We start from the raw sequence: 14,624 nt of genomic DNA on the forward strand, positions 1-14,624 counted from the left end.
TGCTGCCTCACTTCATTATTTTTGATGGAGGGGTGTGTTTGTTTTTTCCTTCAGAGGGCAAATATATTGACTTTATTGGAACTGGGCTGCCTTTGCTATTTGCATCTCATTTCTGGCTGACTGAAGTTAATGCAACTGGCACATCTGTAGCAAGGACTGGAAAGTTTTTTGTGAAAGATAGATATATGTATTTTTAATTATCTTTTAAATTCACAATCTTAACTTTGCCTGGTTCAGGGGGCATGGGAGCTGAAAGTGTTACTGCTGTTGCAAACTGAACTGAGCCGTGCCCATGAAGAGTCATTCGCTAGAAACCTACCCAGTAACAGCCAAAATTAATACAGATTATGTTCTGTTTGAAAGGTTTCGCATCCTGTTCAGACAGTTTCTGCTCATGAAGCCAACATTATTTAATGATAAATCCTATTTTGACACTTGACAGAATCATAGATTCAAAGTGTTACAGTACTATAAAATAATGGTTTTGACAAGGTTGATTATTCGTCGTTTTTCTTCACTTTAAGGCTGCAAGCAGCCAGTTCTGATGGCTACCAGATGGCTATCAGATGCCTTAATACCATCATTTATGAGAGCAAAATATGTTGATTTATTAGTATAAATGCTTGGTTAAAAAAGCCAACACATTCCTCCCAGTTAAAAGCAGAAAAGACTACTGATGCTGACAGCGATTACATATACAACCTATATAGTATGTGTATTCAGGGAGGACTATCGAGCAAAATCACAGGTAGAGGAGGACAGCGCTGCAACTACAAACAAGTCAGTTGATTAATTTTGCATGGAAAGAGTTTTTAAAAGACAAGCAAGGCAAACTGCTGCTGACTAACCTGTGCTACTCATGACAGTCTGTATTTTAGTCCACAGAAATGCTGATTTCTCCATAGCAGTTGGACAGAATTGCTGATCCCAGTTCTGTGCCGTGGGTTATGCAGCCTGGCCTGTGCTGCTCCACATGATGCCATGCTCCAAACAAAAAAGGGTTTGACATGAGTGGTGTTACACTGCCTTTAACAAAAAATCCACTTGAGAAAAGACAAGACAGCATTCAGCATACATTTCTAGAGATGATTGGTTTTCCTTCTGTGGATGGGTTGGACTTGCTTGTTTCCTTGTTTTCAACATGGATGGTGGTGTGTGCCTTGCAAAGGCTGTGTTAGCTGTCAGTTAGCTGCAGGTGCACAGATATCCTGTTTGCAGAAGTCTAAGATGCCTACAAACCAGCAAGAAAGTATAGACTTAAAGAGGTTATCGATGTTAAAAGTAACAAATTTAACAAATCCTACAGATACTATTCACTAAAACAGAAGAAGAGGTAAAATTCCTCTGTTGAATTTCAATTCTTACACAGTTTACACTCACAGAAGTCTAAGTTAACTGTGTAATCTTCATTTACTTCAGTAAGAGTTTCCCAAAAGAGCTTAACCCTGGCTTACAGACAGTTTCAGTTTTAGTGACAGCTAAATGTATTTTTCATTCACTTTTCAATAGAAAATAGTGAAAAAAGCCATCCCTTAAGTTTATAACAGGTTTCATCTTGAGTTCTTTAGTGCCCTATGTTTAAAAAAGAAGTTACTTATTTTGAGGTTAATTCAAGAATTAAATATCAATTTTCTAATTTTTTCCCAAGTCTGGCATATCCCCTTTTCTCAGTACTCATCTTTGGAATTGAAGGAAAAAAATTCAGAGTGAGGCCAAACCCGTCCTATTTCGATAACCTCATATTTGCTCTAAAAATGTATCGGTTATTGTGCTCCTGTAGAGCTCCAGTTTCACTGCTTTTGGATAGGAGTTCTAAAAGGCTCCACTGGAGCTCCAAATACAGTACTCCTTGGAAAACTGGTACTAACAGGATTATGTAGAATATGCTTTTCTCCATTCACTCTAAAGAAAAGGGCAGTAGCTATGCACAGAAGGCTTCCCACTTTGCAGTTTTCCCAAACTCAATATTGAGAGTTTACCTGCAGGTGTACAATTAAACACTGATTCAGCCAGCTGAAAGAAAGACACTCCAAGAATTTCCTGATAGCTCATGTGGTTTGCATGAACAAGGTACTGAGTAGTATCTTTGAAAAGCAGATCACTTTCACCATATTTCCACGACTGAAAGAGATGGAATTCAGAATCCAGCTTGCTTCCCAGAGACTCCTAAACAGAAAAGCAGTAAATTCCACAGATTGGATCATAACTAGCAAGGTTAATCTGGGGACCCTCAGCTTTGTAGCAAGATCTAGCAGAAAAAGGGTTCCCACTATCCTTATTATGTACAAAAAAGATGCAGGATTGCAGTGGCTTATTTCTCAGCCAAAGTACTACCACTGCAGAATGGCAACTAGCACCACAATGCCCCTTTTGAGAATCCAAATAATTATTTTTGCAATGTCCTATGCATGCACAATCTTAATTCTTTCATGTTAGACCTGAAGGCACTTTATGTATTTTATTTATAAAGCTTTTGATCTTGAGAAGGTTTTTCAGCAGTCATACACAAGAAGTGATCACATGCTAACTTCCCCTATTATCTGCCTTACCTGGGATTTCATCAGAAAGTCATGGATTTTAGTGACAGACACAGGTCGAGTCATGACTGTGCTGGGGGGAATGGGACCCAGGTTACAGGCTGCCCATTCTGTGACTGCAGCACGGGTTCCATCCGGACACAGGAGTTCGAAGTCCATAGCGGCGTAACCTTTCGCCCAGCCGGAGCTGTCCAGACCTGAAAAGAAGGTGAAGTGAATGCAAATCCTTCTGCAAAATAACAACAGGAGACAGGGGGAATCTCTTGCAAAATGTTAGAAGTTGAGTGGGAGTGTAGTTAGTATGTTCAAAGTCAATGCCACATGCTACATGGCCACTTATTAGGAACACACAAGGAGCAGGGTAGTGTTTTCACTGAGGAAAAGGAGTCAGAGAGCTTAAGCTGCAACTGTCAACTAAAACCCAAAGTAAAATCAAGGCATATGAAGAGCTGATCACAGATTCATAGAATGTTTTGGGTCAAAAGGGACCTCAAAGATCATCTAGTTCAAACCCCCGGCCATGCCTCATCTTCATCTGTAGTCAGACAGCTTTCTGAAAACAAAGCAATTTAGCTTGCATGTCCTTTGCTTCCCCAAATTGCTCATTCCTGTGGTTGCCAGGCCCTTATACCTCCACTTGATTTTAGAGAGAATCCTCTCTTAAAAAAGTCTCTTCTGTCACTGAAATCACCTGAAATAGAATTTCAAAGTGCATTACCAGGCTGAACAAAATAGGGGGTCTCTTTCTCTTAACTCTATGAAAAGGCAGCATATTTTGACTGCTAGAGCAGGAGGCATAATTTAAGAGGCTGAGGGAATTGAACCAACTGCAACCAAACTGTCAACAGCAAAATCATGTGAACTATTTTCACCTATCAGGCTATTTGGACTGTTTATTCCATAAGCGAAATGATATGAGGAAGTTCTTCCTCTTTCCTCTCTAAAACTGAACAATATCTGAGCTTTACTGGAACAACTACACACAGGAAGGATCTTGTAATTTTCCAGTCACAACTACAACTTCATGGATCTAGATTAAACCTGTAAAAAGCTGATCCTCACGAGTGATGGTCGCTGTGTAGGAAGTAACTGACACTAATGAACATTCTCAAAGGAAAAGAGAGTATCTGCCTCTCACTCTGTATATTCTGGAGTAGGTTAGAATGTTCCAGGAAAGCTACATCTCCGAAGCTTCTTCCACTGGGATTGCCAACTAGGCATCTAGTGCAGAAGAAAAAAAAGAAAGAACAAGTTATCAGAGGCAGACACTACATGATGACTGATGCTTGGATGGTCACCTGAAGCTAAACCAGGAGTAGCTGGAAGTATCTGCCTCATCTGTAATTCCTTGGCTGTTACATGGAACAAGTTATATGGAACAAGTTAGTGATGCCAGTATAGAGGTTGGTGGACAGTGTTCATACATTTGATAAGACAATTCTTTCATCCCTTAAAGCAGGTCCCAAGTCAAAGTTGTGGCACTATGTCCGTGCAGCTTCACCCATGCCTAGCCAGGAACAAGAATGTAATTGAACTAATGCATTATATGTATTCTGTAAGAGTGCTTTCACCTTTAATATTCTTCTCTGCCTCTGCTTCAACTATTTTTTTAATATCTCCAGTCTACCTAATTACCTCCTGCACCATAGACAGCTTCTTACCACATCACCTCTGCTCTCCAATCCTCTAACTGTTTTTCATACCTTCTCTTTAATGAGTCAGTACTAATGTTCTAAGCTTTGCAGGTTTGGAAGCACTGCCCTACTCTGGAAATGGTTGCATGACTGTTCTAAAGCACCAATCAGCTGAATAACCCATAGCAACTGCAACGAAACCAAAACACACTCTAGCAAAAGTTTATACAGCCAATTGCTTAACAAACAAACCCAGACTAAACAAACAGAAACACCAACCTCCAAAGAAAACCATCAGCGAAATACTAAGCCAACTCTGGCTATCACTCTGCATTTCTGACTCTGACAAAAGGCTTACCTGAGCGCTCCCATATTGCCGTAGTAACGTTCGTTGTGACTTGCAGCACACCTGCTAGATACTCGAGCCCCTTCCACCTCACTGTCTCCAATGCACACCTTGCACAGGTTTCCATCAGCTCCAGGCATGCAGCCCTTCCAAAAGTAATTCTGATAAACTGAGTAGAGAAAACTGAGGTGAGAAGAGGGCAAGGTATTCCAAAGCCTCTTCATGCATGGGAAAAGACAGGAATGGAATTCCATTCCAACAGCTAGCAAGAAGAGGGCTAAGTAGTGTGAAGAATCACACAGAGCTGCTTCAACACCCTCTGAGATTGCACCCATCATTTGCTGGCCCCGTCTCCATTTTACTCCCAAATTCGAGGCTTCACATTTCCAGGGTCTTGTCAAAAGATAGCCCAGAGCAGCCCTTACCAGAGCCAATGTCACAGTTTCCTGTATCATTCTCCAGAGCTCCCACTGTGTATCTGGAAAGCAGTAACCATCCTCCAGGACTATACAGGTGACTGTGGCAGGATCGCCTTCCCCGGAGGTTATGGATGTTAATCTGTTTGGCATTTGTCTTAGCTAGGGCAACAGCATAAACTGGTGGCAGGGCTGTAAAGCAACGACAACAACCAGTTACACCAAGGCAATTTAGTATTCCAGACCAGTCCCCCCTTTTCCTTCCCTCATCCCACCACGGTATTTTCAGCTACAGTAGAGGATCTGCATTCTCTGCTTATCCACAAAGCTCTTGTCCCAGCTGCCCAGCATGATCTGCAAAGCTCTTACTGAACATGCACAGCATTTTTTTTTCCTGAACTAACATGGAAATACATTTCTACATAAATTCTAGAGGCAACCACAGGAAAATCTAAACCTTTTGCCTTCTCAAAGTTGTCCTGTTACCTTTGCGTCTAAGACGTATTTGTTTCCCTGTTTCCTCTGTGCCCTTAGCAGCCAGGGCACAATCTCCCCCTGCAGAAGAGAGATAAGCATTAAAGATCTTGTGACTCCTGTCATTCCTACTACATGGCAGCACCCAACCAAAAACCTTGCAATCCTCTTGAGCTGTCAGCATCGCTGTCCCTTTTTACAGAAGAAATATGATAAACAGACAGGGCAAATACTAGAGCCAGTTAGTGGAAGAGCTGGGAAGAATATCTGGACATTGATATAGATTCTTCCTTTCATCACAAACTGTGGAAATTTCACTGTAGTTTTAACTGTACTTTTTTGATTCCCTCCCTTATGCTAAGGACACATGAGAACTCACCATAACATTCTGTAGCTACAGGCACCAATCCACACCTCCCTGCAATGTAGACATGTGTTGCGTCCAGGGTGACTGCATCAGCCTCACTGCTCTGGCAGCAGCATTACAGAAAGATAACAAAACAAGCATCAATTGTGTAACCAAGCAGCTGTACTTCTTCACTCATTCGAAATTCCCCTGCAAAAATTCCCTCTCATTCCCATTGGTTCCTCCAGTGTACAAGCTGGTTTTCCTCTTGTTCAGCTGAGACAAGGACATACACGCCCTGTGCAGTCATATAATATACTCTGGCCAAAGGGAGACTCCTACCTTGATCATTTCAATGCATTTGGTCATGGAAGTTGCCTGGACACAAACTAGCGGGTCAGATTTGATGCTCAGTGCCCACTCCTCACATTTGCGAAGTTCAGCATCACTGATACAGCACCAGCGCACAACACTGTTGTCCAGAGAGCTCCCTGCATTAGAAAGAAGGAACACAGTGAGATGGTGTCACCTATGCACCAATCTGTTCTCTGCTAAAGGGATGATTAGGTCTATGCATTTGTGCCTGGCAGTGAGGAGTAACATGGAAAGAGAACTTTTTCTTCCCTTTCCTTAGCTCCAGTCCACTGCATGCTTCTCACCTTCATGGCCAAGTCCCTTAAGGAGAGCTACATAATCCAGACCAAGGACATAGGCAATCTCTAGCTGCTCCTCAAGAAGCTCCAGGTGCTGAGTGGCATCTCGGAAAAGCAGGTTCCTTCCCCCAAAGGGTGCTGAAGTGAAGAGTTCAAACCTGGCTCTTTCCTTTCCTTTTCGCCCAAAGAGGCGCTAGGACAAGAACAACACTTTTAATTGCAACAAGTCTGCTCATCCTGCCTGTAACAGGCAGCCCCATGCTCTCCCCTCCCTTCCTATCAATAGTTTGTAGCATAGCACTCAGGGTTCCACCAGACAGAGACAAAGCTCACAGGTACTGCGGTGTGTGGACAGTTCCAGTCCTAAAAGCATTATATGGTTCCCATCTTAGTTATTCCAATTTATTATGCTGTGTTCAATGTCTCCTACCCTGGAAAGGCAACTGAGGGAGCACAGCTGAGGGAGAAACATTTATAATCAATATCAGTGCAGTAAAGGAGTGCAATAGATATCACGTGCTCTGTGACAGGGAAGTACCATGTGCAAAGTAGCTCTGTCCAGCCTGATGGTACTGGAAGAGAAGAAAGCCCTGAGAAGCGTACTAGGAACACTGGTGCATAGCTATAGCTATGTGTGGGGAATATAGCTAAGATCATGGAAATGGTTATGTTGGAAAAGACCTTTAAGATTATCTAGTCCAACTGTAAACACTGCCAAGCCCACCACTAAACCTTGTCTCTGAGTGCCACTCCCACACACCTAGAGATCAGTTAATAACTGACCTGACAAGGGCATACGAAGACCTCTCAGTAAAGAAAAAAAACTTGTATAACTGCTATCTGCCAGAGCCCACATTGACAGCACAGCCCAGTCCACTCAGTTGAATTATTCACTATCTGCTGGACTACTTTAAGGGCTAGATGGCTTTATAAATTCTTTAAATTTGCATTTAAATATTCATTTTGGGTTCAGCTTCAAACAGATTCCTAGATGTCAAGGTAACAGATACCATTCCTAAGTTAAGAAAAACTGAGGAACAACGGTGAACTCTGCCTGAACTTATTCATCTCCCTCAGATACATGAGAATTCACCTAAGTTCCAGGGCATTAGCCATTTTCCAGTTTGGGTGTTAAGACAATTTCTCCTTCTTTATTATTTATACCCAGCCTTCTACAGAAGAACGCTTTAGAGAGAAGTAAAAACTTCTTCCAGAAACCAATGCAGGGTCCTTCCCCAGAAGAAAACCCCCAACAATTTCTTGCCCTTTTCCCCCACAAACTAAATTTCTCAAGAAAGAAGGCAAACTGGATGACAATCTTCTCACAAATATGGAAGAAACACCTGCGTCTGGAGATACACAGCTTAGCACATCCACTCACTTGGATCATGGTAAGAAATTTGTTGGTGATCTTCTGGAAGTTGTGGCGAGTGATGATGCCACGGCCAGGCCCCTTGCCCAAGTTACAGGTGCTGTATTCAGTCAGCTCAGCTGTAGTCCCATCAGGACATAAGAGTTCATATTCCTGTTGTTCTGACTCTGAAACAACAGGACACTCATGAATCCATGAAGTGAGACGTGACTTGGCAGCAGGCACAGAGATGGAAGGTAAAACATTTTTTCAGAGGAGGTTGCTCAAAGATTATGCGAGCAGCACAGTGTACCCAGCACACAAGGGAAAGTTGTCTTTGTATGATGTTCTTTTAACAAAGAGAGGGACCTCAGCCACAGGTACTCCAAAATACTCTTTAAGCTCTACCCCTGAAAATATGTTTATTTGAAAACACTTCTCTGCAAATGCTACTGCTAACCATCTTCAAAAACATTGATACAGAGCTTGACTGAGTTTAAAAGTACAGAAGAGGTATACAGAAACTGCACATTCTAGGTATCCAATAAGCTGAATTTTAAAAGGAATCTTATAATGCAAAGGTAATGCAAATACTGACAGCTGTGTGAGAGACTTCATGCTAAAGAAATCACCTGCAGAAAAATCTGTCTGCTCCCATTCTAAGAATCTCACATGAGCAATGATTGGTCACTAACTCTTTCTTTTTCCTTCTAATGTGTGTGGAGAGTGAATACCACTGAACTGCTTGTAGGGATTGAATTTTCCTTGGAAACAGCAAAAATATAGGCATATCCCCCAAACTCTCATGCAGAAAAGAACGTAGCCAGAGGTTAAAGGGATTTTTTTCAGGATTACCTGTGGTACTCATAATTGTTAGATGATCTAAAAAGGCAACATCTGCCACTCCATTCTTCAAGCACCTGCAGGGGGACAAAGATATATTAGCACGTCACCTGGCTTTTCTTCCTTCACAAGTGCTTTTTTCCTGAAGGTAAATTCAGTACCAGTGTCAGTGAGCTCACCTGAAGGCTCCCTCAGAGTCATAGAATGGTTCGTTACTGCTTGTCTCACAGAAGTGGTTCTTGTCTCTGACGTAGGATTTTTGCCCTTGGCAGAGAGAACACAGTCGAGGAGCAGCAACACCAACCCCAGGGATGCAACTTGCATTGAAATACTCACTGATTACTGCAGGTGTTGGGGAAAAATAAGCAAAAAGAAAGGAAAAAAAGAAGTCAAATGGGAAAAAATGGTAGAAAGAAGAGCGGGCAAACATATCAAGGGCATAACTAGGACTGTGGTGCTTTAAAGCAGCAAATGCTGCTTGCCTGAACTTGAAATTTGAGACATTTGATAGAAATAGAGTGATCCAATTTTGCTTGGTTAAAAACATCTTTGAGCTGGATAGCTATTGCAAAGATTCGTTCCTTGTTGCATACAGAACACAAAGATCTCCTGTTTTGGGGATCTATTTTGCTGCTCTGAGATCAATAGAAATGTTATGAAGAGAGCTAAGAGCCAGTATCAAAGACACACCAAGAGGATCTCTCATCCACAAGGCCCTGCAGTTTCCACATAGCTCAGTTCACTCGGCATCTGCTTGCATTTCAGTCACTATTGCTGAAGGCAGAGAGCCCCATGGCTCCTACCACCCACCTTGGCTCAGAGGTTGTGCCTCATCCCAGGAAAGATCATTTCTTGCAAGGAGAAAGCCAAGTGGAATATTCCAGCCTGATGTCCATCTGGCTCCATTGTGGCAGCTGCGTGCACCTCGTAGTCTCTGGACATCCAGAGTTCCTCGTTTGGCAATGGCCACAGCAAACACACAATTTCCTGTGATAGGATAAAATATGTAACAGAAATAACTAAATCCCAATTCTCCAGCTTCCATCTGTGCACAGGAGTTCAACTACTTCTTTGAACATGGCTAAGTTAAAACAAACTTTTGGGCAGAGGAAACATTTGTACTCACGCTGGGAACTTGACTGTATACTGGCTACGTGGACCTTGTCAAACTGAGTGATGCCAGTGATGTGCAAAGCAAGAGTGTAAAAATCTGGTGGCAAGGGCCTACAAAATCATCCAGCTCCACCATCCAAGGCACTTGTTTCTCAAGAATTTTGAACATTGGTATCACACTGTTTAGATATTGTAATGGAAAGAACTCCTATGCCTTATCCTCAGAACATGCTTACCACCTGAAATATATCAATTCTGCTACGATTTCATCGTTTGTCAGCCAAAACACAATTCACTTCTGTTCTCGTACCATCCCCTTATTAGTCTCTTCCTATATCCATCTTCCTTCTTGTTCAGATTCATGTCCCATGAGTACTTTCTACTGTATGCTCAATTTTGGCTCAGACTTATTCTTGACATAGAAATTGCAGAGACTGTTCAGGTCTGCCAGGAATTAAGAGGAATCTTGCCATAACGAGATCCTCCACCTTATATTCTTGTCACTTCAAGGGGAAAAAAAGAGATTTAATTCATGAGAGAAGCTAATCTCTTAACAAACCACTAGTAAATGTTCAGTTATACTAGTAAAGAACACAGTATCAGAATCAACAGAGACAGAATAAACCCCTTCTTATTCCCTACAATTCGTAGTGCTCCCGAACCCTATGCTGCAGGCTGGGGTAGAGGCAGACAATTTGTCATAATGACAGTACCACAGGTAGAAAGGCTACTAGATACAAAGCACCACTGGTATTTTTCTAATCATCATTAAGTATTTTAAAAACAGTTGTTAGTCACCTCCATACTCCTATAAAGTTAATGAAAACATATACATTTTTTTTCAAGAATTCTTGAGCTTTGCCTTTAACTGCAGAACAATTTATTAGCCAGATCAGAAGTACAGCTTATTCCTTAGTCTTTGGCTTAATGAACCTACCTTGATCATAGATCTCCTTTGCCACCACTGTCAAACCATATAGCTTTACTGCAGAGTAAACATCTCCAGCATCCAAGGAGGCAGCGTCTGCTTTATTTGCCTTAAAAACAAGAGTAAACACCTCAAAGCAGGGAAACAAGCAGAGCAGCTTCAAGAGCAGAGTTTCTGCCCGAGAAGTAGCAACCAGTGATTTCAACAAACATTTGCTATGTTTTAAATTGAATCCCTGCCACTAAGCATGGTGAAATGTTAGCAAAGAAGGGTGAATTAACTTCCAGAAATACCAGTTATTTTCTGGTAACACCCTTTCTCACATCTTATTTGTGCTTTCCATTCTAAAAACTCAACTCTGATGCCAGGTGAAGAAAAACACAACCCCTATTTCTTCCTACTACTCCCCTAAGACCCCAAATCCTTCTCAGAGCTCTCCTGGCTACAATCCTTCCATAACCCAAGAAGTGGAACTGAAGTCTATTAAAAAGGGTTGCAGGACTGAATGAAAACACAAAATAAATTATCCCCTGAACAAATAAGCAAGAGGAATGTTCCAAGCAAGTCTTAATTTAGTAGTTTCGGGTTTTTCTGTTTATTTCCAGCAACTATCTATTTATTTCCTGGAGACTGCAAAGTTATTAGCCGGGGTAAATAGCGTATCAGGCAGAACGCTCCAGGGTTTTAATTCTTGCCTCTCAAGGTACCATGTACTTTGTCATATATGCAACACCACCATCTCATTATCATCTCATTCTCCCACGGATTCTGTTTACCAATCGCTTGTTCAGAAGAGGATTCGATAAAATCAGTTTTTAAAGTCTCTGTGAACTCACCCTGATTTTATCAATGCAGTCATATGTATTGTGGGCTCTGATACAAGAAATCCTAGCAAATGAATTGGCAGTAGCAAGGGGTAGCACAGCCGTAAGTGCTTTGGACAGTTCAGCACACTTTCTCTGTTCTAGGTCAGAGAGGGTGCACCAGCGGAATTTCTTCCCTGTAGGAACATAAAGTAAGTTAAGATTTGTAGGATTTAGTGAAAAAAAAAAAACAAAACAAACCACAAAACAAAACAAAACCCTCAGTTTCAAACCTTATGGAAGAGGGGGCCTCTTTTATTTTATTTAACTTCACAAGTAACTTGATTCTGCTCACTCACATGCACACATCCACAGACTTACAGACACCCAAGAGATGTGCCCAAGCACTCTGACAAAGACCACTTTTGCCCAACACAGAGGCACTTCCAACATGGGGTAACCTTGCTACAATCTTCCTGTTACCAGACTGCAGCTCTTCTCCTAACAAGCCAACTGGGACGTGACCTGATCAGAGCACAGACTTTCTGCTCTTGATGTAAACAATGCATTCCCCAGGGTTTATCAGTTTTATTGCTGTCAATTGTGCCTTTGTTTGTCGGTACAGGCCACTCTTTTAACCTTTGCTCTGCTGTTTCCTCCAGTGCTTTCACACATAATTATTACTATGCATAATTAATTCATACTAATCTTAATATTTCTGTTACAAAGGTCTACAGAGTCAGAACTAAGCCTGCAGAAGAAGGCAAATGGAGGGAGGATGTTGGTAGGGGATTAAGTTGCTCTAGCTTTGTTGAATTTAGTCTTTAGAGAAGGGGTGGTTGTTTTTAAACAGAAAGTAACTGGTGCTCCGAGCCCCAGCTGTCTCACAGCACTGAGCTACATGCTTTGGTAGAATAGTATTTCCTGCCCCATTTTCTTTTCTGATTTTAAATAATAAGATCCACATCAGAGCTCCAGGGTCAGAAAACCTTAGATCAGAGAAGTATGAAAATTTTAAGTTGCAAGAAGTTCACAGTTAAGTGCTACCTTATAATAAAGTTAAACAAACCCCCCCCAAACCAGGAAGGGAGGATCTGGGACTATATGAAATTATTATTGTAATTCTGTGACTTGGATCTTCTTCTGTTTTTAAACAATGTAGTAAGTGTTGCCCCAGCAATGACAAATAACTTGCTGCTCTTCCCTCTAGAGAGGTTCATCTTTCATGACAACACCCGCCATGAAAGACAGGAACCAGGAACAATTTGGTTATTGACAATGAAGAATCATGCACTATGTTGAACAGAGTATTGAATAAACATCAACAGCAAAATCCTTACAACCCTACCTCCTTCCTACAAGCAGGAAGTTAGTAAGAATTCTCTTCATTTAGGGATGCCGAACAAAGGCATTAAACAACCTCTAGAAGAACAGTCTAAATTTGTAGCAGAACTACACTATTCAGTTGTCAGATATTTTCCAGCTGAAAATTTAGTAACCAACAAACCCCTTACTCCAAAAAAACCCAACCACCAGTGCCAGCACAAAGAAGGAAGATGCAATTAGAAGTTGAGGAGAAAGTGAAACTTCCTTTTCCAGGGGAAGTCAGAGGTCTGTTTGGTTTACACTGACTATAAAGCTATATCTTAAGATAGTGCAGACACGTCAACAAAAGCTCCTCTTTTGCTGAAGGCTCTAATTATTCCATCTTGGATGTACTATGACTTACTTTGCATACTTCCTATTAAATGTCTTCTACTCAGAAATAGATCACAAAGATACAATGCATTTAAGAAGAAAAATAGTTGTTATTATTAGATCTAAAAATAGAATGCAATTGTATAACTTAAGAGAGTCTTATAACATGTAACATAAACCAGGACTGAACACACAGAAAACACAACATCTCACATTGTCGTTTCCAGATGTTTAAGCATTTGAGTCTCTGGTAATTTAATATTAAACAAAAATATTGCCTGAAAAAATGTTTACAGCTAAAATGTTGTTTGTTTTATTTCAGCATAGCATCAGCCATTATATTCTACTTGTTTTGATGTTAATTCAGCACAATTCCAAAAAGAACCCTTTGTGGTTTTAGAGGGGAGCAGTCTGAAATACACTGATTAATTCTGACAGCGTTAATGAGTACACAGATCTCAACTATTCAGAGCAAACAAACCTTCACTGAAGTACTAAGAAATTAGTGTATCCAGCTGCTTGAAAACTAACAGGGTCACCATCTGCCAATGATCAAACAGGAAAAATACAAGCAAATGGAAATCACAGACACAGTTCTAGCTGCAACTTCTTTGCACAGAAGAAAACAAATCAAAGCATGTATTAGAGTTTGTCTCCTGGTAACCCAGCCAGAGATCCCCTTTCTCCTTCCCTCTCTGCACCAGTCTTACCTGAAGACAGCAAAATAAAGACGATTAGGACAATTAAAACCACTGCCTTCATGATTATAGCAGTCCAGCAAGGATCCCCTGACGCTCTGCCTTCTCATACCAGGAATTCCACAGTGATGACCAAAGCTCCTGGAAGATAAGAAAGGCATCAACAAGGACAAACCGATATCTAAGACAAAACCCGAACCGTCAGAGGATGGCGTATCTTTGTATGCAGAGGAGAAACAGATCAGTCCTGCTCCTATCCACAGATGGAAACTATTTTTACTTTGTTATGAACAGACATAGGAAGAAATGTTAAGCCTCTGCTTTTGAAACAAATTGTGCTTCTCCTGTTTCAAAAGGCATCAATGTGCCTCCAGCAGACAGGTAAGGCTGACATCAAACTTACAAAAAGGGTACCTAAAGCTAAGTGAGTTGTCCAAACTACAGAATTTCTCTCTCTACAGAACATTGAAGCATACTTCTTCATTTTTTCACTGGATAATGGTTTATCTATTGAGTAATTTTAACAGAAAGTAATCCTACCTGCCCCTCAGAACTCCGAACACTGCAACACTGTTGACTTTCTTGACTGTTCATTCATTCCACTCTGTCACAGCAGTCTCATCCAAGCTGGCTTCTTTCCCTGTTTTCTAACACTTAGCCTGGAGTATTGCCTTTTAACTACCCTACAGCAATCATGAATAACATCATCAATTCTATGTCAGGGGGAAAAAAACCAAAATGCATATATATATATATATGTATGCAGAAATTAGGATACTGAACC

General features: G+C 41.1%; 1 protein-coding gene across 1 annotated transcript; it reads right to left on the reverse strand.

The window, feature by feature from the left end:
- Positions 1-955: 955 nt before the first annotated feature.
- On the reverse strand, positions 956-13,926 carry LOC311198198 (serotransferrin-2-like). Its single transcript, XM_084272097.1, has 17 exons — positions 13,853-13,926; positions 11,478-11,641; positions 10,651-10,750; positions 9,411-9,587; positions 8,780-8,942; positions 8,613-8,677; positions 7,788-7,945; positions 6,413-6,599; positions 6,096-6,244; positions 5,787-5,877; positions 5,420-5,488; positions 4,943-5,125; positions 4,530-4,686; positions 3,676-3,758; positions 2,550-2,734; positions 1,980-2,166; positions 956-1,231 (listed from the first exon to the last, which is right to left on the reverse strand). The coding sequence occupies exons 1-17, from the start codon at positions 13,902-13,904 to the stop codon at positions 1,182-1,184; spliced, it is 2,220 nt and encodes a 739-aa protein (XP_084128223.1). The 5' UTR covers positions 13,905-13,926; the 3' UTR covers positions 956-1,181.
- Positions 13,927-14,624: the final 698 nt, after the last annotated feature.

The sequence above is a fragment of the Gallinula chloropus genome (genome assembly GCF_964237585.1).
Source record: "Gallinula chloropus genome assembly, chromosome: 17".
Classification (NCBI taxonomy): Eukaryota; Metazoa; Chordata; class Aves; order Gruiformes; family Rallidae; genus Gallinula; species Gallinula chloropus.

Coding starts and splice junctions, on each gene's coding strand:
- LOC311198198 (XM_084272097.1), bottom strand. CDS start 13,904: ATGAAGGCAGTGGTTTTAATTGTCCTAATCGTCTTTATTTTGCTGTCT. Junction 5,878..6,095: donor AATGCATTGAAATGATCAAG/GTAGGAGTCTCC, acceptor TGCTGCTGCCAG/AGCAGTGAGGCTGATGCAGT. Junction 2,167..2,549: donor ACTTTCTGATGAAATCCCAG/GTAAGGCAGATA, acceptor TTTTCTGTTTAG/GAGTCTCTGGGAAGCAAGCT.